The following is a 22,573-nucleotide window of genomic DNA, read 5'->3' as shown; positions in this document are numbered from 1 at the left end:
TTGTAGAGCAAATAATTAAAGTGCTCCAAATATGTTGAGATCCAGAAGATAAATTCAGTTTAAGAGGAAGAAGGTCCACTTCCTCCGTCTCTCTATAATCCAGACTTCAGACACGAGACGTCAGAGTTTGGAGCGGCAGCAGCTGGCTGGCGGGATGAAGGAAGCAGAATAAACCAGACTGGTGGAGCTGACGCTGACCTCCCGCCTGCTGTCGGGCCAGAGAGGTCATGAACACAGGACGGCCTTTCTGCTCCTCAGACTGATCTGCATGCAGCTTGCGGTCCGTCGCTGCACTGCAGAAACCACACACACACACACACACACACACACACACACACACACACACACACAGTTCTGTGTATCTGTCCATCGTGTTTGTATTTAGCCTCGTTGAATCACTTCTTGCTGTCGCTTTAACCAAATGTTCACGCAGCCGTCACCCCTTCATCTCACTCATGGTTCTGATGTCAGTAGTAAGTGGATCTGCGTGCTTATCCAGGCTCACCCGTGAGCCAGAATAAGTTCCATTTGCTTCGTCTTACAGACCCCAGATCATCTTCAGTGTCTCAGAGGGTCTGAGCCACTTCGTTCAGGCCTCTCTTGTCAAATAGAAAATGTAATTTAAGAAACTTCCTGATTAAAAACACACTAAATGCAACAATAAAATCCTCCGGGAAGCATTAACTGTATAATTCTAATACAAACAAGTCACTATTTGTTGGTATGAGTGAAAACATCTTTCAAGTGTATAATTGTATTGAATCCCTGGCTGTTAACATTTGATATTTAATATTATTTCCCTCTTAAAGAGACGCATCTTCTGTGTTCTATCGTAGTGAGATCAGAGCAGTGCTGCCCCCTGGTGTCTGCTTCAGCTTTTACATCCAATGATGCACCGAGCAGGTCTCTACAGTTAAAAGGTTGTTTAATTTTAAAACACAGCATTCAAGCTCAATATAACCACAGGTTTTACATGAACACATTTCAGAGATTGCAATAAAAAGGATGTATAAAATAAAAAAAACAAAAGTACATCTAGTGATTTTTCTTCCAGAAAAAAACTCAAAGACAAATTCAAATCTATTTACCGTCTTCACATTAATGAAGCAACACACTGTGCTCGCTAGAGAGTCTAAAAGCAAATAATACAACTAAAAGCAAATCAAATAAAAAATATATTTAAAAATGTGGAATAACTTTTTGAAGAAATTGAAATAATTTTCTCCTTCATTTGTAAATGTTTATAATCTGTACAAACAACAAAGAGAATATGACCACTACCCAAAAACACAAAGACTGCGTCGGTGTAATGTTTAAAGAGCATAAATGATTTGGGAAAAAAAGTCTCATTTGATTACACAAGCAACCAGGAGCGGTCAACTTTACAAAGTGGCCTCAAGTTAAGACATTTAAGAAGATATTCAGAGAGTAGAAGAGTTGTGCTGCACTCGTTGGCACAGGATCACCTCTTGTACTGGTCACCATGCACATCGAAGAGAAGCAAGCAGGAGTACCAACATCTCGCATCACGTTTCAACAGGAAGTCAGCAGGTTTCCAGATTGTAGAGAGCAGAGTTCAATCCCTTCACAGCATCCGCTCTCATCTACGTAGTGAGAAATGCTAAAACACATTTGTGAGACGCTGCATTGCCAATGCATTGAGATTATCTCTCCATATGCAAACTGTCGCATAAACCTGCATTAAGATTCTTGTGAGACGAGGTTCTGACTCTAAGCTGCTGCAGTTGGTGGCAAAGATCAAGTGTGTGTGTGTGTGTGTGTGTGTGTGTGTGTGTGTGTGGAGGGGACAATTCCCAGTTCTGTTCAGGGAGACGAGGCTTTACAACCCAACAGGAACATGGAGAGAACAACAAGAAGTCTGGTGAAGAGGCAACATATCCTTAAAAAGTCTGGAGTAATGTTGCAGAAGACGTCACGCGCAACTCTGTCTCTGCGTCACCGTCGTCTACAAAGGGCTGTAAAAATAATAAAAAGTTCTTCCAGTAGTATAAAAACCTCTCGTCTTGGTTGACCGTCGTCATCCTGCTGAGACTCTTCTTGCCAAACAGCTGCATTTCCATCATGCAGCTCTTCTTTGTCCTCTGGGAGCATGTGCCACAGTACAGTTCACAGCTTCACAAGTTAGTCTTTTACTGTAGAATAGTGGCTCATCGATGTATATGTGAAAAAAACTTTCATGCCTGCAAGACGTGCTGCAGGAAAATTGGTCCCACACGTCAGATTTAACACAAAAACAAGCCCGTGTGTGTGTGTGTGTGTGTAATATACAGTACGGTAACTTTAACTGGAGAGAGATTCAAACACAGAGCTGCATTTTAAAAGGAGTCTAATCTACGCTGAGTGAGAAACAACGTCCACACGTCAGGTGGGACAACAGTGGATTCCTCCCACTGTCATGTGCGAGGCTTTCCCCTCCCACAGCAAGGACAGCGTGCAGTACAGTACAGAACAAAATCAACAACCAGTAGTAGTCGGTGTTAGTCTACGAGCACTTCCAGAGTCCACTGCAATGCCGTGTTAGATGTGTCGCGGTGCGTTCACGTGTAAAGAACAACAAGTTGGAGTGTAAGAGTCAGTTCAGGCTCCGTCACATCAGAGCTGCAGATGAATTCATCGAGTCCCGCAACAGTAAACATCAGCCAAGGATTGTGGGGAAAGTATGAGCACTATGACGCGCGAGAGTCATCGAGTTCTGCTTCAACTGAACAGCAAGAAAACAAAAACGCACATTTTGGTTTTTCCGTTTGAAGTCACGTGAGACGGTGGCGGAGTGACCGAGAGAGGTGTGAGACAGAAGAAGACTGACTGGGTGAGAGGCTGCAGAGACGTCAGTGCTGCAGGCGGGAGGAGTCCAGCGGGGCCGGGTGAGCTGGAGGAGGGCTGGTGGGCTCTGGTCGGCCGGTGGCCAGATACTTGGCCCGCATGCTGGAGGTGTACTGCGTTCAAACAAAGACGAGAAAATGACACACAGAACCAAACATGACTAATGCTTTCACTCTTTATGGCTAAAAGAATGACTTACAAGTAGGACAAAAAAAGGATAAAATCACTCCTTAAAACCATGTAGGTTCTAAACCCTGAAATATAATGGATCTGCTCCAAACAGACTCAGAGCCTCAGTGCTTTGCTGAGTGAGAAGAAACCTTTCAGGTAAATAAAACATCACAAAGCAGCAGTGGAGGAACACCGATGCACTGATATGACTTCTCCACAGACACAGATGACCTTCCACACTGCTGGACTCTAAAGGGAAGTGAAGTGACTCGTATACAGAGAGAACATCACAGCGACGGCTACAGAGGACGACCACATCAGAGTACGAGGAGTTGTGTGAATACAGAACATTTCTCTACTTTCAATAATTTCACTTTTTGCTTTTGACCTTCGTGCACATTCATAAACATTTAGGATGCACCCATGCATTTTTTTTGTTTTTTTAAATACAGGCGATACAAGCACGAAAAGGCTGCATTTCAAACTCAGGTGGAAACACAAAGTTGACTTTGTTGCTTTTTTTAGTTGTAATGTATTTTTCTTATGCTGCGATCGGGCTTCAGAGCCTCTTGGACAGCCTGCTGAGGATGTGCACCAACATGGGCTCAAGACTCACCTCGCATGGCAAAGAAAAACATGTAGAGCTGTAATTAAAGCTTGTTTCATCATCATTCATTTCTGTTCCGCCGATAACATGTCTGTGTTTTTATTTCCCACAGACTAAGGTGGTCTCCAAAAACATGCAGCCCAGGGCCACAGGAAACAAAACGTCAGGTGTGACACCAGGTGGGACACTTAGCAAGAGTCAGGACACGGGGGAGGGAGGGGGAGGGACCTGAATAGAGGGTGAGTGGAGCTGGGAGTGTGGGAGGAGGCACAGAGGAGGAGCAGGCCAGCAGGTGGAGGAGGCACAGAGGAGGAGCAGGCCAGCAGGTGGAGGAGGCACAGAGGAGGAGCAGGCCAGCAGGTGGAGGAGCATGTTTAGTACCTGTTAGCAGACGAGGTTACCAAAACGATCTTGAACTCTCCGACGGCTTTAACTGCCAGCTGTGACCGCTGTTACTGTCCGCGGCAGTCAAATACAACTGGATGGATACGCAGGAAGAAAAGAAAAAAAAAAAAAAAAAAAAACGACAAGAAGAGAGTATGGAGAAGATACACAAAGCAGCTCTAGTTCCAGGCTGACACATGGCCACTGGGGGGGGGGGGCGATTGAGGTTTGGTCCTCACACATGTTTAAACTTAGTAACTTTGAACAAGTCACAACTATAAAGAGGTTCTTTCACCATAAAGTCTTGCAGAGGATCACAAACTGGTGACTTGGAGGGAAACAAAGAATCCGGCTTTCTGTCCTTCACTTACTTTATTAAGATGACGTTTCAGTCACGTTGCACCATACGTACGTATCAAGGCCGTAAACATAAACTGTAAGAATGTAACCGAGCTCTTCAAATACAAACTCAAGCCTGCTTCATTTTCGTTCAGCCTCCCTATCCATGAAAAAGGGTGGAGTACAGAGCTGGACGAGCCTCGCTGTGTGTCTGTGACGGTGTTGAGCAGGATGGAGGAGCAGGATGGAGGAGCAGTACGTTGCGATGGTTCAGGCAATATTAGGGCTGACTGCCGCTGATTGGTCAAACAGACACCTTCAACTTGTGTTCACAAAACAAGGAAGTACTGCGTCTTACTGGTATTAATACATCTCTTGATATTCATTGAACTTAAAAACAAAGTTTGTGTGTGTGTGTGAGAGAGTGAGAGAGTGAGTGTGTGTGTGTGTGTGAACGAGAGAAAGGAAGCGACGATGAGGAAAGAAAGTGAGCGATTAAAAAAAACACGAGCTGATGGTTTGAAATGAGCATCAAACACAGAAGGACGACTCTTTGTGATCACTGCGTTTCAAACACCACCATTGATTTTTAAATTCTTTACTGGTCTAATTTGCCTAACCGTCACGGTTCTTCAGATGTGTTGGAAACGCAAACAGGAACGTGCAAAGTTCCTAGTTTAGTCCTGATGTTAGTTCCTGGATCATTGGTAGAATAAGGGGCGGGTGGTCACTCCCTTACCAGAGACCAGACGTGTTCCTACAGCTCTCGTGTGTGTTTTGTGTTTTCGCTACACACTTACCGAGGGCGGCGGAGACTCTCGTCCTATCAGAGGCGTGTTCTCACAGCGAGAGTTCTGAAAGTTGGCGTTCTGAGCCCTGTTGAAATCAAACACACATTGAGATCAAACACAACAAGCCGAGCGGTGCATAAACCCCGACACAGCGCTCTAGAGATTATGAAACTATACACCGCACACAAGGAACTCTCCACGTCAGCTTTCAGCATACCGAAGCCCTAAAAACACAGAGCACAGAGAACGGATCCCCTCCCCCAACACATGAGCTCGACTCATGAGGCTCCACAGCTGGAGAGCAACAGCTGCATCTGCTGCCCACTGCATGGCTTTCTATCGGAGGGCTGAGCTCCTCTCTGGGGACAAACTGGCTCATGAGTACATCGAGTATCTAATATCAGCCACACCACCTTCACACCGGGCCTTCTGCCTTTCACATGAAGCGGTGACTTACATGTACTCGGTGACGGGTGCGTTGCTGACGGTGTGGGCGGCGGCGGGGATGGAGGTCTCGCTGCTGTAGCTGCTGCCGCAGCTGTACAGGCTGGGCATGTGGACCCGGTACAGGTTGTCATGGTTCTGCCTCCCCCCGTGGCTCAGGGACTCGTCCTCGCTGTCCTCCTCGTTCCTGCAAAACATCACACAGCGCTGCAGTGAAAACCACCACCAGCAGAGGGACCCCCTGTCCCGTCTGAGTGACAACAAAGGAGCAGGAAGAAGCCACGTGGGCCCCGCTTTCATTCACGCTCAGCGCTGCCTGGGGGGGGGGGGGGGGACCAGATGAATCCTCTGCTGCGTGAAGCAAAGACGACGCAGTCTTTCCCGCTGACCTTAATAATGGGACTGAACAAAGGCGGTAAAAATAGCCTCGTGTGATTGGATCAGGGGGGTTTTTTTGCAGGAAAATGAAAAGCCCTAATTTAGCGTCAGGACAATAAATGCATCGGTTCACGTTGTCACACAGAAAGCAGGAGCTTTCTCACGCAGAGAGAACGTGAGTCCACTGGATTCTTTTCAAACAAGGAGGCCCAATATGTGAGATACAACAGCAACGCACTCAACATGGTCAAAACAGAGCAACATGGCGCCGGTCTCCCTCTAGTGGTCACCCCTCAGGCTTCTTCAAGCAGAGATAATCCATCCACAGAGATTCATTCAGTGCAATGGATGTACAAAACATATTTACCTCAGTGTGCATATCAGAGAAAGCGGCGTCTTACTAACTAATTAATAATAATATTAATACTAGGTACACTCGGTAAACTAACGCAGCATAATAATTATTAGTCTTCATATAATTCCAGAAGGGTCCAATGAATTAAACAGTAACACTGAACAAGCTTAGGACCACTGAGACAAGACACTGGTGGCGTGTCAGCCTGTGTTTTATAACAGGAAGCACCAGCTGAGGTCAAACTGATGAACGTGGCCCCCAATCGTCAGCAGAGATCAGTTAATTACACGGCGCAGCCGAGCCGACGGCTGCGTCTGGGAGACCACTTTCCTTATCTGCTGCTGACGGGAAGAAGACAATCAGGATGACTTCAACCCATCTGCTGCAGAAAGAGCCACCGGGCCACCGTGGTTACGATAGATTTAGGCCAACTCGGCACAATTAGGGGGGGGGGGGGGTGGACGACGGGAAGCGATGTATTTGAGGAAGCAGCTGGAGCCTTCTGGACGAGTCCCGGTGATAAAAACAGCCTTATTTATCCCAAATTACTTCGCTTGCGTCATTTTCATGCCGCGCGACTGCTGAAGAGGAATAGGAGGAATGCCATGAAAGCATCGTTTATTGATAGGCTTATGTTCTTAAATTATTTCTCACTGTATACGCAGTCCCGCACACAAACTCGGCTTAAAAGCCTTTTTTTTGCAGCGGCGGGGACTTGAAGGGCGAGTGCGTGGCCAGTGGACGTCTCACCTCTTGCTGTGCCAGGTGTGAGGCACGCTGCAAACAATGGAGCTGAACATGAGAGCCGTGATGAAGGAGAAGAGCACGAGGTAGATGAGGCCCTCGAGTCCATCGTAACACAGCCCCGTCATGCCCTGGACAAAGTCCTGCAGCAAGGAGAGACACCTGGGTTATTATGGCACGTGGCAGCAGGTCTGGGTCATTAAAAACAGCAGGACATTAGAGAAACACGAGAAGGAAAGAAACAAAACTAAAATGCAGAAGTAGTAAAAAAGGGCTGGAGTTTTCTAAGAATCTTAAATGCATCTGCTGTGATTTCTCCTTTAAACTCGGTCACACTAATGAGCTCATGGTTGGCAAACTAGAAGGAAGGCAAGGCATTTGTCCCAGTTTGAGAAGAAGCACTACACCCAACAGTATCACAATGGAGAAGCTCCATTCTGTGTGCACGGCACGATTTTCATCAAGTAATAAGCTCGGTCGAGGGGGGGGGGGGGGGGGGTTCAGGAGAGACGGCGGAGCAGGAAGCACTTGTTCAGCCCGCTTCAGAAGCGGCACAAAGCCAGCATCAACTGGACAAGGACTCGCACACGGGACACGGCAAACGTTATTGGTGGCGACAGGTGTAGTCGCGTGAAAAGAAAGGTTGCTTTTGCACAACCGAGCTGCACCACGAAGCCGTCGCAGCTGATCAATCAGCAGTTTATCATCCGACGTGGAGCGACTCTGTGAGAGCGGTGTGTAAGTCTTCCTCCTCCCTGCTCACCATGTGCAGGCTGCGACAGTCCACCAGGGCAGTGAGCTGATGGAGACTGATCTCTGTGGTGTTCAGGATCCCCTGGATCTCTTCTAAACTTCCCTGGAATTAAAAACAACAAACACACAATTAGCACGATTTAAACAGGCTTAACTTGAAGTCCAACTTTGGCACCTGGGCATGCTTGGATGCCAGAACCCCCCCCCCCCCAAAAAGAGCTTTGGAACTAGTGTAATTCTCATTATCTGCATTATAAAAATGTCACTAAGTGGTCGTTTCCTGCCTGTCAATGGTAAAAAATAATTCAAGAATAGACGACGCAAACATTTGCAAAAAAAGAAGGAAGCAGGTGACGAGTAAATCAAATTCGTTATCAGCGTCTCTCATCAACAGAACACAGCAGCTCCAGCTGAACAAGCAGATTTGACTGTGTGATACATCTGAATAGACTCTTCCTCCAGCGGAAAACCCGTCTGATGGCCAGATAGAAACATTTCCACAACCTCGGCACATTTGGAAATATGCCCCTCTCTATTCCCGATGTCAGCCCTCGCTTGTGCCTCTGTCAACGCAGCGTAAGGGCCGGCGCTGGGACAATACGGCAGTGTTGTATTGACGAGGGCCGGTGAAAGCCTAAAGCGGCTAAATGGACATAAAGCGGGTCCCAGGTGGGCCGTCAGCACCTTTATGTGGAGGTGGGGGGATGGGGGGGGGGGGGGGGCTGTACCCTGTGAATGTGGCATGTCTGGTAAAGAGTGTAGTGACGGGGCCAGAAACATACCTGAGTCTGTTTGTACTCTCTGGTGGCAGAGCGCAGGAGTTCAGACACGTCGTCCTGCATCTCCACCAGCGCTTTGTGGCTCCCGGAGAGTTTCTGAAATCAAGTATGAAGACTGTAGCCGGCATCGCAAAAGTATTCCCATTATTTCACTCATTAAGGGCCTTCGGTTGGCTCCCTTTGTAGTCACGTGGACGTCGAGTGAAAGCTTGCCGACAGCTCATAGAAGTGAGCTGAAAGGCTTCTATATCGCATCTATAGCTTCCATTTCTTTACCGGCGTACGAACAATAGACGGCTGGACTTCAGCAGCACTCACAAGCTGTGATTTATTCATGTGGTGTGCTGAAGGAAGGCCATTAAAGCAAACTAAAGATGCACAGTGGAGAGTGCCATTCTCCTTCTCTGGCTTCTAACACACATTTTCTTATGTAAGCGCATCCTATCCGCACACGCGCACACGCACGCACACGCACACACACACACTGCATCACTCTTCCTGGCAGGATGGGTCGTATTGTACTACTACATGGAAAAACAGAGGCAGTGACTCATTGTGCCCACTTCTCACCAATTACAGCTTCATATGCATCATACACAGACTGTTGTTGATGCTGAGATTTGAGTCTTATCATCACACTGCACATTTCAGCCCGTTTCTGACCCGATTGTTGAACCGCGCGATTCATTCCAGAGTCAACAATAAACAACAAACCTGCTGGAAGGGGTTCGTTCCTTCCAAACTGCAACTGAGGTAGTGCTGCAGGATGTCTGTGGATAACAAGGACAGAACAAAGTGAGCAGAGTCGCATAAGCTCACGTGTAGAAAAGAATGATCTTCATCCATCAACAGTCTGACCAGATCAATCAGCTGGTATTAGCTGATTACAGATATATTAGTGTCTATGGATATGTTGGCTGATAAGCAACAAGGAATAAAAAACCCAAGCCGAACAAGGTTTAAGGTCATTTATGAACAGCCCATTAGTTGGTTGTGATAGTTGTTGTTAGTTGTGAGATAGTCCGTCATTTTATCGATCAAACAAATAATCGTTGACCAGAGAAATAAACTGGCAGATGAATCGACAATGAAAACAATCTTCAGCTGCAGCCTCACACTATTTGACCAACAAGAAGAACTGACATGGAGGCGTGTCAGATATTTGAACACAATATTTGTTTCGAATGAGCACGGTGCACTAATGGCGTTAAATACTGCATTTTATTATATTGAATCAGAGCTGCTCATCCCCATCTCACTAATGGAAACCGAGTTGATTTCTGCGTCTGGTATTTCCCGATGCATTGTGCCTCCTCTTCCTCGGGTCACTGCTTCCTCCGCCACCGTGTTGCTCGGTGAAAGAGGCCGACAGTCCGCTCACATCGTATTTTGTTCTCCAGCTCTGCCTCGTCGTGTTCCCCGCTCGCCTCATTAGAGCTCGACTGCTTCTGTAACTGTGCTCCCGCTGAACTAATCCTGAGCTCTGCAGCGAAATGCTCCAAAAGAACAAAGTTCACAGGTGCTTAACAGTATACACCAGAGTGTATTTCCCATGATGCAGCAGCAACAAGAACACAAAAGGTAAAAACCCTTCTTACTGCACACAGGCTCCAGCTACACATCCCTCCAGAGCGGTTTAATCCTCTCTGGGCTTATTGTTAAAACTGCAACATGACCAAACCTGTATTCGGTTCACAGAACACCAGGAAGCAAAACAAGCTATAATTGAGGTTTTGGACTCTTCACATGCTGTTCCAGCCCACTCGGGCTGCTAACCCACAGCAGTGAGTAGGATCGGATGAGGAATCCTCGCCGAGTGACTCAAAGGCAAACAGCAAAGCGTCCACAAATACAAGCTGCGAGAACACCGCCGCCGACCCGGCTCATGGCGAGAGTGACGTCGGGAGCTGCTTTCCCACGCAGCCGAGCGGACTTCCGGTACAGAGAAGTACAGATCGGGCCACGCATGCACCCACACACAGAGATATCAGGAGGAGCAGGTTTCTTCAGAACAGACGGAGCTACTGAAGTTCTTGTATCGCTTAAGAGTCGACTGTGTTCACGTACAGAAGGGATCTCTCAGCCGGTACACAGGGAGCTGAAAGAAGACTCAATTATGGCTCATAATGATCAAACAAATGTACGTTTAACGAGGCAATTCTACATGATTCTCTCTTTACAATCGGATTGATCATCGGTGAGCTTGAGGCTACGGTCACATTAGCTTGTTTATTGGACACTTTATCCCACCAGGTTAAACCTCGTGGCAGGGAGAGGGAGTCGAAATAGGATATTTTGTTCTCACGCAAATGTTTTAGAACTTAGACTGAATAAATACTGAAATAGAGTTGGATTGAGATGCAGTCACTGCTGCTATCCAGTGTTTCAGACTGGCTGCTACAGGTCACGTCTCCCTCTCTGCGTGGACGGAGAAACGGAACGTGTCCGACACAATTGTGCAACGAGGAGAGAGCAGAGGAATGAAACATAACAATGAGGGTCGTTGGAATGATGCATGTTCTAGAACCAGTTATGAAGCAACAAATCTGCCGATATAATAAGACACTTATTGCTATCTGGAGATTTGTCTGCTGTTCTTTCAGAGCTGTAAAGGACTGAGCAAGATGTTTCTAAAGCAATGTAAAGACAAATGACATCTTAGAGTTTGTAATCATGTGCTTTTCTTTGTGTGCAATATTTCCAGAACAGAATCAAACATAATTCTAAATATAAAAAAGATTTCTTTCAACGGCTGAATGTGTTACAGGGTTAAATATAGAAGAGAAAAGCCCCCATTCTGCACAACTCAGCCCTGGAGCCACACACAGCTTCAGAATACGGTTTAGTGCAAAGAGGAAGTTTACAGCTGATGCTCTGCTTTTCTGGCCTGATGAACCAAAACGCTCCGTTCGTGCATTAAGCGATCGGCATATTCTAGAGAGGAGAGCAGGAGAAAGAGACATTGTGAAGCAGGAAGTCTTTGGAGGGAGGGATGTAGCAAACATGTCGTGTCTTTGATAGTCTTCTCCGCTGCTCTTATCTCCCTCATACACAACCGAGGCGCTCATCATTTCTGCCCCCATCACGGGGCAGATTGGGTAATGACTAAGCGGAGACGTGTTAGAGGCTTCTGTACTGCGTATAAAAGGCAGCTCATTGCCCTCCTGACCCCGCCGCAGATGTGCCAGTCATTTCTGGAGACTTTTTATGTGCCGTGGACAACACGGAGCCCCGGCCCTTCAGAACAATGCTGCCTCACTGCTGCACCATAATCAGAGCATTGAGAGCAGGAAGGGGGAGGGGACTAACTCCGGCTAGAGCGTCCTCTTCAGCGTGAGACGGCTAATATTCACCATGTCAAAGAGATCTCATTACGCCACCGCAGCAGCCGACGAGTGAAACTCGTGTGTTATTCATACCTTGATTGATGACGCCATACTGGTCTGCCACTTTGGTCACGTACGTGTCAGGAGACGCACAGAAGTCACTGGAGGTCTAGAAAAACAAGCAAGACAACACTGTCATGTTGGACGAGGGAGGGATTGAACGACGTGACAGGCCGAGTCCTTTACCAGCTGAGGACCAAGCATCAATAAAGTTGTTTTCGTCCTCCATACAGCAGCCAAATGAGCTGCTCTGGTCTTCTGTGAACAACGGCTGCAATAGTATGCTAATCACATTCTGCTTGACGAGAACAATATGAAACCTTGTAATCGTGACGGAACCAAATACGACAACTCTGTAGTTGTTCAACGTAAATGTGGTGTGGGTGAGGAAACATGAAACCTCCGGCGCTCACAACACGAGAACGGGCTTTTCAGAGAAGTAAGAGAGAAATATTTGAAATTAACGATATTTACATATTCATAGATTTTGGGGTTTTTCAATGAGGGAGAAGAACTTTGATGTGTGGAAAAAAACATCCGATGATGTTTACATGTTGAGCATGTCTGGAGGGGAGGTTACTGCATAGCCCTGCATTACATCATACAGGTGTTTCTATTCGCCACATTTCATCAACCTCTCCACTCTTCACCTCTCCAGATTAAGTGAAACTAGAAAATGCATTTCCTGCTGAAAATGCGTTGGAATGCTGAAAGCTGAAATGAATCTCAAAAACATTGCTGAAAATAGATATCCAATTAAAAGAAAATTGCAAAAAGCTTAATTCAAAAAGTTGAAAGATGACAAATATGAAAAGTCATATCACACCTCTCCTGAAAGAGCTGAACATTTTGATATTTGAACAGTTTCTGTGGCTTAAAAAAATTCATCAGTGGTGATATTTGTAGTAGTATAAGTTGTAGTAGAAGTATTATTCGTAGAAGTATTAGTAGCATTAGAATAAGTACTGGTACTAGTAGTAGTAGGAGTGACATTTGTAGTAGTAGTTGTAGAAGTTGTAGTTGTAGTCTAAGTATTATTAGTAGTAGAAGTATTAGTAATTAGAAGACGTAGTATCAGTAGTCATAGTAATAGCTGTAGTATTGGTCGTAGTATTTAATATCACAGTAGTAGTAGTAGTAGTAATAGTAATGGCAGTAGAAGATGTAGTAGTAGTACTAGTAGCAGTCGTACTAATAGCTGTAGTAGTATTACTACTTTTAGTATGAATAGCAGTAGCAGTAGTAGCAGTTGTCGTATAAGTAATAGTAGTAGTAGTAGTAATAGCAGTAGTGGTAGTAATAATATTGATAGTAGCAGTAGTAGCAGTAGTAGTAGTAATAGTAGCAACAGCAAAAGTTATAGTATAAGTAGTAGTAGCAGTAGTAGTAATACTGTATTAGCATTGTTGGAATGCTTCACAGCATTCCAACAATAAAACGTCCCTCTAAGGCCACATTCTGCAGTCCTCGGCTGAGCACACACACAAAAAAAAAAACATCTTTCCCAATTATATGTCATGAAATGTGCAGCTCTGCCCCGAAAAATAGGATCACGCTCCGGTGGAGACACTTACCGCTGAGACGGCCAGCTCCAGCCCCAGGGAGGCCCAGCTGATCACCAGAGCGACTACGCCAAACAAGCACACCCTGGGGGGAGAGGGGGGGTTAAGTACCGTTAACCTGCAGTGTCACAGCACTACTGATCATCTGTACAGCGGAGCAGGAGACATGTTTAAGCTAACTACGGTGGTCCTGAAGTACGTGTCAAGACCGCTCATGCTTCACATTGGACCAGCTTTCAGTCAGTAAACAAACAAACACTGTGTTGACATCGTGAACGTTTAGGTTGAACTGCGGTAAACAACAAAAGGAGAAAGTAGAACTTTAATTAATTATTATTAATTAAGCTTAAATACGGCTTAAAAAAAGATGATGTGCAAAGTGTGAAATGGGGGAAAAACAAACTACTTGTTGAATTAACGTAGAAGATTATAAAATATTAAATTAAGCATTTTTATGACTTATTTAACGTACTGTCTGCAATGTATTTGATTACCTATTTGCTTAAATCTGCCCTGATCTACCATTAAAAGGGAAAGGCTGAGCGGTCTCACTTACTTTGGCAGACTTTACAGCATTTACAGTATTATTTTTAGTGCCTATAAATAGCCTTCTTTATAGCTGCTCTATTGAATATAAAACAGATTTAAGGGCAAAGCTGCAGATTTAAGTGAGTCATTAAGTGTCATTAGCGATCCCCCAAATACTGAGGATCTCAGGGTCATGATGCGGGATGAATGGTGACTGGGCGGACATCTTTATGGGGCATAAATTCATCCCGACTAAACGATAATGACGAGGTGGCCTTGATGGCTTCACGTACATTAATTACCACTCATTCTGTGAACAGCTAAAATAATCTGGTCGGGCAGAACGACGTGAAGCGACGAGACTCACCCTATGAGCGTTGCCTTGGAGTTGCGTATGAGGCCAAACAGCACCAGGAGGCAGATGAGGACGTCGAACAGTAGCAGGCCTATGTAGCCCAGCCACCTGTGAGGACACATGTCGTTAACAGCAGATGGCCACGAGCAGCACAGCACACCATCTCCTAAAATATATATATAGAGCGCAATCTTTAGAGCAAGCACAATCATCTCTCTGCTCATAAAAGAAAACTCTTAAATAATAAACAATTAACGAGACAAATGTGCTCACAAACAGGAGTCATTAGTCGCATCTGCTTCCTAATTCGTCTCTTAAAGAGAAGAAGCACATGAATCTTGGTCTGTTGTTGTCTGCGTGGCTCACTGCTCCCCCGCCTTGCTCTGCAGCATCAGACAGGAGCTGAGCATGTAATGTGTTGCATTATGGGGCTCTTTTGTTTGAACGACTGCTCTGCCACGGCCTTACCTGTACCAGTCGTACAGCTCGATGGTGACGGCCAGCTCCTCCAGGGAGATGTCGGCTCTTTCCCAGAAGGGGATCTCCACCATCTGCCCGACCAGCTCGTCCAGCTGGCCCTGCAGCTTCTGGATGATGGACAGGTAGTCGGCGTGCTCCGCATACTGGCCCTGGAGCTGCTGCAGATTGTTTTCCACCGTCTGGTTCAGTGAGGATGTGCTGTCGTACACCTAGAGCCAGCACGGGGACGAACAAGGACACGGTGGAGTTGGAAGAAGAATGGTGAGGGGGGGGGGGGGGCAGCGATGCTCATGGCAGACGGGCGATGAATTATTAAACACGTTGGTGGAATTTGCGCTCTCGGGTCTTACCAGCGTCTCCACTCCAGTGATTGTGCGGTTAGCGTGGCGCAGCGAATACGTCAGCCGGTTCACTCCATCGCAGGTCTCGCCGTTCCCATAGAAACCGACAGCAATGCCAGCGCTGAGGGGAGACAAAAGGGAAGGGGGGGTGGCGGGGGGGTTGGGATCAGCCAAAAGAGACTCAGAGAGGAGAGAGGCCAGTCAACAGGCTCCTTTCAGCTGCAGCAGAAAGAGCCCATACAGAACCATAGAAACACTCAGGAATGGACCCCAAACACCCCCCCCCACGGCTGACAAAGGCCGTACTGAAGCGGGAGACCGGCTCCGGTTCGAGCAGACAGACGGGCCTCAGGTGGACAGAAAAACAGTTCCGGCGACTGCATGGGAAACAGTTCGTACAGGTGCATCAACCAAAATAACTTAAATATTCTGAGAATTCATCCGTGTGCACTTTGTGATCCTCTGTCCTGATGCACACGAGAGAGGAGACACTTCTCACAGTGATACTGCTTAAAATAAACTCTCTTTCTGATCCCTGAGAAGCAATGTGAAGCAAGAGCCGATATCTCGTCCTGTGTGCCCCCCCCACCCCCCCTATAACAGAGTGGATTTTATCAAGAGGCGTGATGGTGATGATGATGGTGATGATAAACGAATCACTCCAAGCTGAAGTCGGACCAAGTGGAAGCCAACAGCACTCAGTGAATCAATGGGTTTCCCCGCTTCCTGGAGGGCTGCTAATCTCTTCCCCTCACACTCTGCAGTGTGGAAAAGGTGAACAGGAGCGGTTGTCACAGCGACCCCCTGTTGAGAATGTTGTTTGTGTCGGTGCAGTGCTTTGTGCAATGACGCAAAGCACGGACTCCCTCAAAGAACAAAAGCAAAACAGAGAAATGAAGGATCTCTTCCTGTTTTCACTCAAACACACTGAAACAGATGCAGTGATTGTGATGCAGTTCTTGTACTCGTCGGCTCCCCGAAGCTCTTTGTGCCGCTCTGAATCAGCCGGGGTGGTTCTCCAGTCGCCCATCAACCGGAGGAGCAAAACAGGAAACCAGTGCAGAGTTCAGTGATAGGAAGCGTGTGCAGATGGAACAGTTCTAGCACGATCGACTTCAAAACTAAATATTACAAAACATAAAAAAACGTTTATGGTATTGCTGTCGTCATTTGTGCTTTAAGTGTGCACACAGACTAATGTCATTTCTGTACAGTCCCCACTGTGACTCCTACAACCCCAAATTAATATGTATTCAGCAGTTTATTAAAAATTCCAATTAACTTTATACTTGTTTATCAATGCAATTGTGCAAAAGTCAGTCTGAGTGCACGTCTGGCCGTAGATGCTCAGTTTGGGGGAAATTAAGTTCATCTATCTCATAGAACTGTGATTTCATTTGACCATGGCTTCCTTCTGTGTGTTGAATTATAAAGAATATTTTTCTTTTATTGAGCGACTGAAGAACGTTTCAACCCTCTGCTGTTAGATGGTTTGGTGTCTGAATGACACAGAGGAGCTGTTTCAGGATGTATCTGTAGCTTTCCATGGTGTTTACTGCTGACCACATCATCCACATGCGATTTACATATTCAGCTGTGATTGGTCCGTTGTTGACTGGTGCCCTGCCTCTTCCTGCATCTCTGCCTCTAGGTGTGTGAATGCAAAGCAGCGAGCAGCAAAGGTACAACTGGTGAACGCATCTTAAAGATGATTCGCTCCAGAGATATAGATACAGTTTCAGGATTAAAGGAATCGCCGCCCTGTGGTTGAATGTGCTCGGGGATCTGAAGAACACGGCCTGAATCCTCACCTGCAGACGAGCGTTGCGATGATGACGCACCACGCCGTGCAGCAGCAGTCGCCGTTGGGCCGATCCTCGTTTTTGCTGCGCCGGCAGCACAGACAAATGGAGTAGAAGAGCAGGAACAGGAGGTCCAGGGCCAGACAGGCCAGCGCCACACCTCCCAGTAACAGGATGGACTGGTGGACAGAGGGACGGGGTTATGGACACTTCACAGCTGAGACCACTTTCACATCAACAACAGAGCGGATAATGGGCCTCCAGTGTCCCACAGAGGAGAAGAGCACAGAGCTCCAAATGCATTGCCTTCTCGTCTGCAGAATACATTACACTTTTAGCTTTAATAAATATATTAGATGTCCTAAATTAAACTGAGGGTGGAGTGGAGTGGAGCATGCTCTGTAATCAGGTGAAAACATCTCTATAGTAAGACGTCTCATCTTTCACAGCGACCGACACGCCCCGATGCAGCGGCCGTGGACCCGCTTTCATGCCAGCGGATGAGCTCGGTCTTGGAACAATTGCGGGCTCAAAGCACTGTCTTGACAACATAATATGTGGAGAGACTCGGTGTAGTGTCGACTGTGACACTGTGAATAAATGACAGACTGGACGATCACATACACAAATACCATTGAACATGTTGCTCTGCACAGTTCAACCAAACAAAGCTCCCTGAGTGCCACAGCGATCCAGGAGTACGGCCAAACATAGATACGATATTGACATCATGATATGAAACGCATCTATAGCTAACCCTACTACATCGGCGTAATATCCACATCGAGGATTTTGGACTAAAATATTGTGATACTTGATTTCCTCCATGTCGTCAGACCAGAAGCGTGCTGCTTGCTACTCTTGGTGCATTGCCTCCACATCCTCTGTGCAAAGGCACCCAGGGCTGCTTATTCATGAAGGCGTCCCAACGCGAGCACCACTGACAGCCTGTCATCACCGTGTGATAATAAGTGTGGTTAATGATGACCTCTTATGCTTTGTTCTTGTTGAGATAACGGTGTGAAGGGAGTGACATAATGTGCTCCAACAGCTGTATCACCTGCATGTTATTAAAATATGCTTCATGTTTCCGCTGAACGTCCTCTTTAAATCGTCATGTTGTTCCATTGAACTTCTATCCGTACACACTGAGTGCCAAACAGCTGCAGCCATTATCCAGCCAATGATTCCTTCCTGCATCCGACCAGGAAAAAGGCTCCGATCAGACTTTAGAGAGCCGAACAAATGTTCACAATGATGTCGTAAAATGACCTGTTTCAGGAAACGGACTCCAGGGACACTTCAGGTGAACAATACGTTCCTTAAAATACTCGTTGTGTCTGAACTAGATCATTCTCTCTACTGAAGAAACCTGACAGCAAACATCTGACACCTACACAAGTTAGTCAAAGTGAAACGAGGATTTTTGGCGTTTGACACTTTAGATTACTTTAATTTTCAAACACGAATGTCTGCACAAGCTTCAACACATCTCCCCCCCCGACGACGACGATGCATGTCTGGAACTCGTCTTCCTGTTTCTCGGGAGCAATGATTCACTTCTGCTTTTCGTGAATCATACCGGCGCTGTGAAATGGACGCACCACTCTCTTATGTCTTCCGACCACGTCTGCCAAGTAGTCTCTGAAGCTAGAAGACCACACACTCAACAAGCAGTCTGTCAGAGCCTTTTAACAACCCACAGCACCACAGAAATGATGTTGGCACATTTAACTCTTTCTCACGCCGACGATGAATTAAACAACCTCCCATCCGACGAGACGGGAGATTAACTTAGTTGTTAACAGTTGACTCAACAGTTTCTACAGAATTTCTTAGGAGGATTTGCAGGATTTCTTTCAGAGATTCAGTTTTTCTCATTTTCAAACAGGATACATGTGCAGAGTCATTTCACTGGATCCTGTGGGTGAAAGCTAGTGGGTGTGAGTTCTGAGAGGCAAAACCTGCGCACCAACCGAGGCGTAACAGAAACCAACGACATCTGCATCAATGCCAATATGGTAAACACCTAAAAAACGACAATAAAAGCATCACTTGACCTAAATGTAGAGAGTCTCTTTAATGTTAAACTTGTGAACACATGCCCTGCTGCTCGCCCCCCTCCCCCAGTCTCAGCTGATCTCCAGCCTCTCCAGTCTACTTATGGACCTCTGCTACCATGGACCTCTTTAATCCACACATCTTGAGGAGTTACGGTTGTCTGCAAAGCTACTCCAGAGTCCACATGCCCCTTATATAGTATAACTAATACAGGTTAGAATTATATTTTGACTAAATATCAAGAATTAGGCAGTTTCGGTCAACTAAAGTGGCTCGGATCACATGACACGATGCCAGCTGGTTGTCTGTCTGTCAAAGGTCAAGACGTGGACAGAACAGCTACACACAGATGGTGACATGGATCACAAGGTGAAGAGGGGGAACAGGTGCAAACAGGTCATCTGTCACCGAGAAACACCGATACATTCTAACTTCAATATAAGGCTGCAAACCTGCAGAAAGTCTTATTGTCCTGTTCCACAATGTGGAGGATATATTCATCTTATACTGAACACTTAAAGTAAACATCTGTAGTAAACATCTGTAGAATGGGTAATTTGATGCAAGACAAAGGGGATCGCTGAGGGTTTGTTTTACCTGTTGATACGTCCAGTCCTCCGGTCGGAAGTCACTGCTCGTTTGCTCGAACATGAGGTTGAAATGTGGAAGTCTGTGCAGAACGTTCACCCACCATGGTGGAGAGTAGCTCACCACTGCTGCCATGGCGAGCCAACGTCACCGGGATCCGCTCAGAGAGGATGCTAGAAGCTGTAAACACACAGAGAGGAGAATCCACTTCACTGAGTCCGTCTGTGTCCGAGATGAAACACAGAACAAGAGCAGCGCTGCTCATCTCGTGCGAGGAACGAAGTTAGTCAGGATAGTAACATCAAAGTGTTATTTGGACTGGGCCAATCAAAACAAAAGTCTGATTGTTGATTTTAAGGAATACATACGTTAAAAACTGGCCATATTAGATTAAATAAATTAGAAATAACAACAACTGCTCGCTAACTTCACGAACACTGATGTAACGTTACGTGGTAGCTAACTTAGTTGGCTTATGTGGTAGCTAGTTAGCTTGCTAACATTAACTAGTAGCTATAACGCTAGCTTTAACGTTAACCCGAAGCTATTTAGCGTTATCGCGTCAACTTACGTCAATGTTGCATCGCGGACTGTGGTCCTGTTTTAATGTTAGATGTAAACTCCCGAGTGCACGTGATCCATTTAGTTTTTTTGTTTAAAAAATAAGGAGGTTTTTTTATAGAGTTAGTTATACCCGTAATGTAGCTTAGCGTTAACTCGGCTAACGTTAGCCGGTTTAGCTGCCCCGGTTAGTTCAGTCCGCTGAGACTCGGAGGAGAAACACAAGAAGAAGAAGTCTCTTTTGTTCCACTTGTCATTCTGGTCCGCGGTTGTTTACATCCTGTTTTTGTTTCGTTGGTATTTCCTCGGTTCCTCTCTTGCGGTTTTATTCCACTTCCACCGATCAGACAAGAGAAACCTCCATCCAGTTACTGGACGCAGAGAGAGAGACTGGAGCCAAACACAGCGACTGTTCACGACATTCACCCAGCTGGCAGTTCACCCGGCCCGGCCCGCACACAGCCCACCTCACCGGCACAAAACTGACCCAACAGCGCCACCCAGAGGCCCAGAGGCGCCATAGTGTCGCGCTGGTGAGCGATTCAAGTAGCGTCGGAAATATTACAACTACTTATAGACGTGAATTCAACCAACACTGGCCAATTTCTGAGATTTGAGAGCAGCTTAAGCATATATCCCTCATCTCAACCAAAACGATGTACATAAGAAACCATAACTGGTTTATTTCAAATCCTAAATTGTTATAGCTGTGCCACTTCATAATTGCAAATACTCCGATCGTGGGATGTGATTAATGTATTTTCGACAATATAAATAAAGGAGCTGAAACATACAAGGAGCATGTTAAGGCAACGTTAGTTATTAGGCTGAGTTTCAAGAATCTCAAATATAAGATCCAAAGTGAAACCAGGAAACAAACAGGTCTCAATAACACAATATTCCTTCATGAACAGAGCAGCTGATTGAGCTGCTTCGACACAAACTCATGCACCAGCGCTTCTCCACCTCTTAAAAGGTCTTACACATTTAGATTACTGTATGAAATGCCATGCGCATGAGCTGCCAGTGCGTCAGTTTAGAGTGTTAGTTTATACTGCTCCACTCCGCACTTGGACTTTAACCAGCGCCCTCTACAACTTTAAGAAATAAATGACTTGTTTTTCCTTTTCTGCAGGAAATCACATGGAGGTGCTCTTGCGCTCACATGACAGTGTGCGCGATGGCAGGAGAGATCAATGAAGGTACGAGAACTTCTTACACTCTTCTTAACGCATTGTTGCCAAATCCTTTCCTCAATGACAACGTTGTTGTTGATGTTGTTATTTAGCGTTGCAGTCGAAACTCTTGTATTCGACGTTTTTAAAAACGTGGATAATCCTGCTGGAGCGAACCGATGAGAACTTTTGGGTACATAAAGATCTCAAAATGACGTTGCTCCATCTTAAAACCCGCCACGAGTGGATGACGTTATATCAATTCGCCTGTTTTCTGTCTTCCTGTTAAAGATAATGCCAGAGGAGACAAGGCTTTATGGAAGTTTTCATGCTTCCCCCCCCCCCCCCCCCTGCCATGTGAAAAAGGCATTGCAGTACTTTAGTAGTATATGAGTTATAACTCAGATTTCACATCTTTATTTGATCTGCTTTCCACTGTAAAGCTATGATAAGGATGAATCTCTAAGCTTGTCTGTTTTGTACACCGTTTAAACTATCAAAACGGTACAATCTGTTTTGGGACAAAGTCATGTGATGGGAAATGAAAGGAGTTGTCCTATAAAAGGTGATACGATGGCCATAACCTCAGTATTGAGTACCGCTGGTGTAAAGTTAGACTCTAAAGTTAAAGGGGGCATTAATAGGGGTTTGCTGCAGATCAAATATTTATCCCACTTGGGAGGCTGTGATGCTATTTTAGGTGTTGCTCGTCTTTTAGGCTCAGTTCCTGCCTGTTACAGGGAAGTATATGAGGCCATCCGCTGTAGGGCAGATGAGAGAGTGCAGGTTGAAGTGTTTCAGCGGTTGCTCCAAAGGACCGATATCTCCGAGACGGTTGTAGGCCAGGTGAGGGGGTCACACAGCAACAGTCTATAAAAACATGTGTTATCCAGCTGTAATGAGAAAGAGGCAGCGCCGACCAGAAACAATTAAATATCACTCTCTGATTCTTATCTTTTACTATCATAACTTACACAGCTTATGTGTCCGTCCATCCAGCCACACACTCTTTAGATCCACTGATTGGCTCTTGAAGGGGCTGGACTATGAAACGTGCTAATACTTATTTGATTCTGATAAGACGTTGTATGTTTTGTAAATTTACATTAGGCAACGCAGATAATATAGATACAGGTGTAATGTCT

General features: G+C 45.9%; 1 protein-coding gene across 2 annotated transcripts; it reads right to left on the bottom strand.

Moving 5' to 3' along the window:
- Positions 1-914: 914 nt before the first annotated feature.
- ttyh3a (tweety family member 3a) lies at positions 915-20,667 on the bottom strand. Of its 2 annotated transcripts, none has more exons than XM_079282333.1 (15): positions 20,264-20,667; positions 19,702-19,872; positions 17,053-17,222; positions 15,251-15,362; positions 14,889-15,109; positions 14,433-14,528; positions 13,550-13,622; positions 12,009-12,084; positions 9,304-9,359; positions 8,593-8,685; positions 7,821-7,913; positions 7,064-7,200; positions 5,594-5,767; positions 5,146-5,221; positions 915-2,957 (listed from the first exon to the last, which is right to left on the bottom strand). In XM_079282333.1, exons 2-15 carry the CDS (start codon positions 19,825-19,827, stop codon positions 2,850-2,852), a joined length of 1,611 nt encoding a protein of 536 aa, XP_079138459.1. In that variant the 5' UTR covers positions 19,828-19,872; positions 20,264-20,667; the 3' UTR covers positions 915-2,849. The 2 variants fall into 2 exon arrangements, with proteins under 2 accessions (XP_079138459.1, XP_079138458.1); XM_079282332.1 differs by having other exon boundaries at positions 20,387-20,667.
- Between the last annotated feature and the right edge of the window lie 1,906 nt (positions 20,668-22,573).

This window comes from Melanostigma gelatinosum (assembly GCF_949748355.1).
Source record: "Melanostigma gelatinosum genome assembly, chromosome: 13".
In the NCBI taxonomy this organism is placed as follows: domain Eukaryota; kingdom Metazoa; phylum Chordata; class Actinopteri; order Perciformes; family Zoarcidae; genus Melanostigma; species Melanostigma gelatinosum.
Note: the sequence above shows the minus strand (reverse complement) of the source record. Positions and strands in the feature narration are given on the sequence as shown.

What these genes read in the sequence shown, in the direction of transcription:
- ttyh3a (XM_079282333.1), bottom strand. Translation starts at nt 19,827, where the DNA reads ATGGCAGCAGTGGTGAGCTACTCTCCACCATGGTGGGTGAACGTTCTG. An exon ending in ATCGCAACGCTCGTCTGCAG is followed by an intron (nt 15,363 to 17,052) that starts GTGAGGATTCAG and finishes GTCTCCCCTCAG; the next exon opens with CGCTGGCATTGCTGTCGGTT. An exon ending in CACACCTGGCACAGCAAGAG is followed by an intron (nt 5,768 to 7,063) that starts GTGAGACGTCCA and finishes GATGTTTTGCAG; the next exon opens with GAACGAGGAGGACAGCGAGG.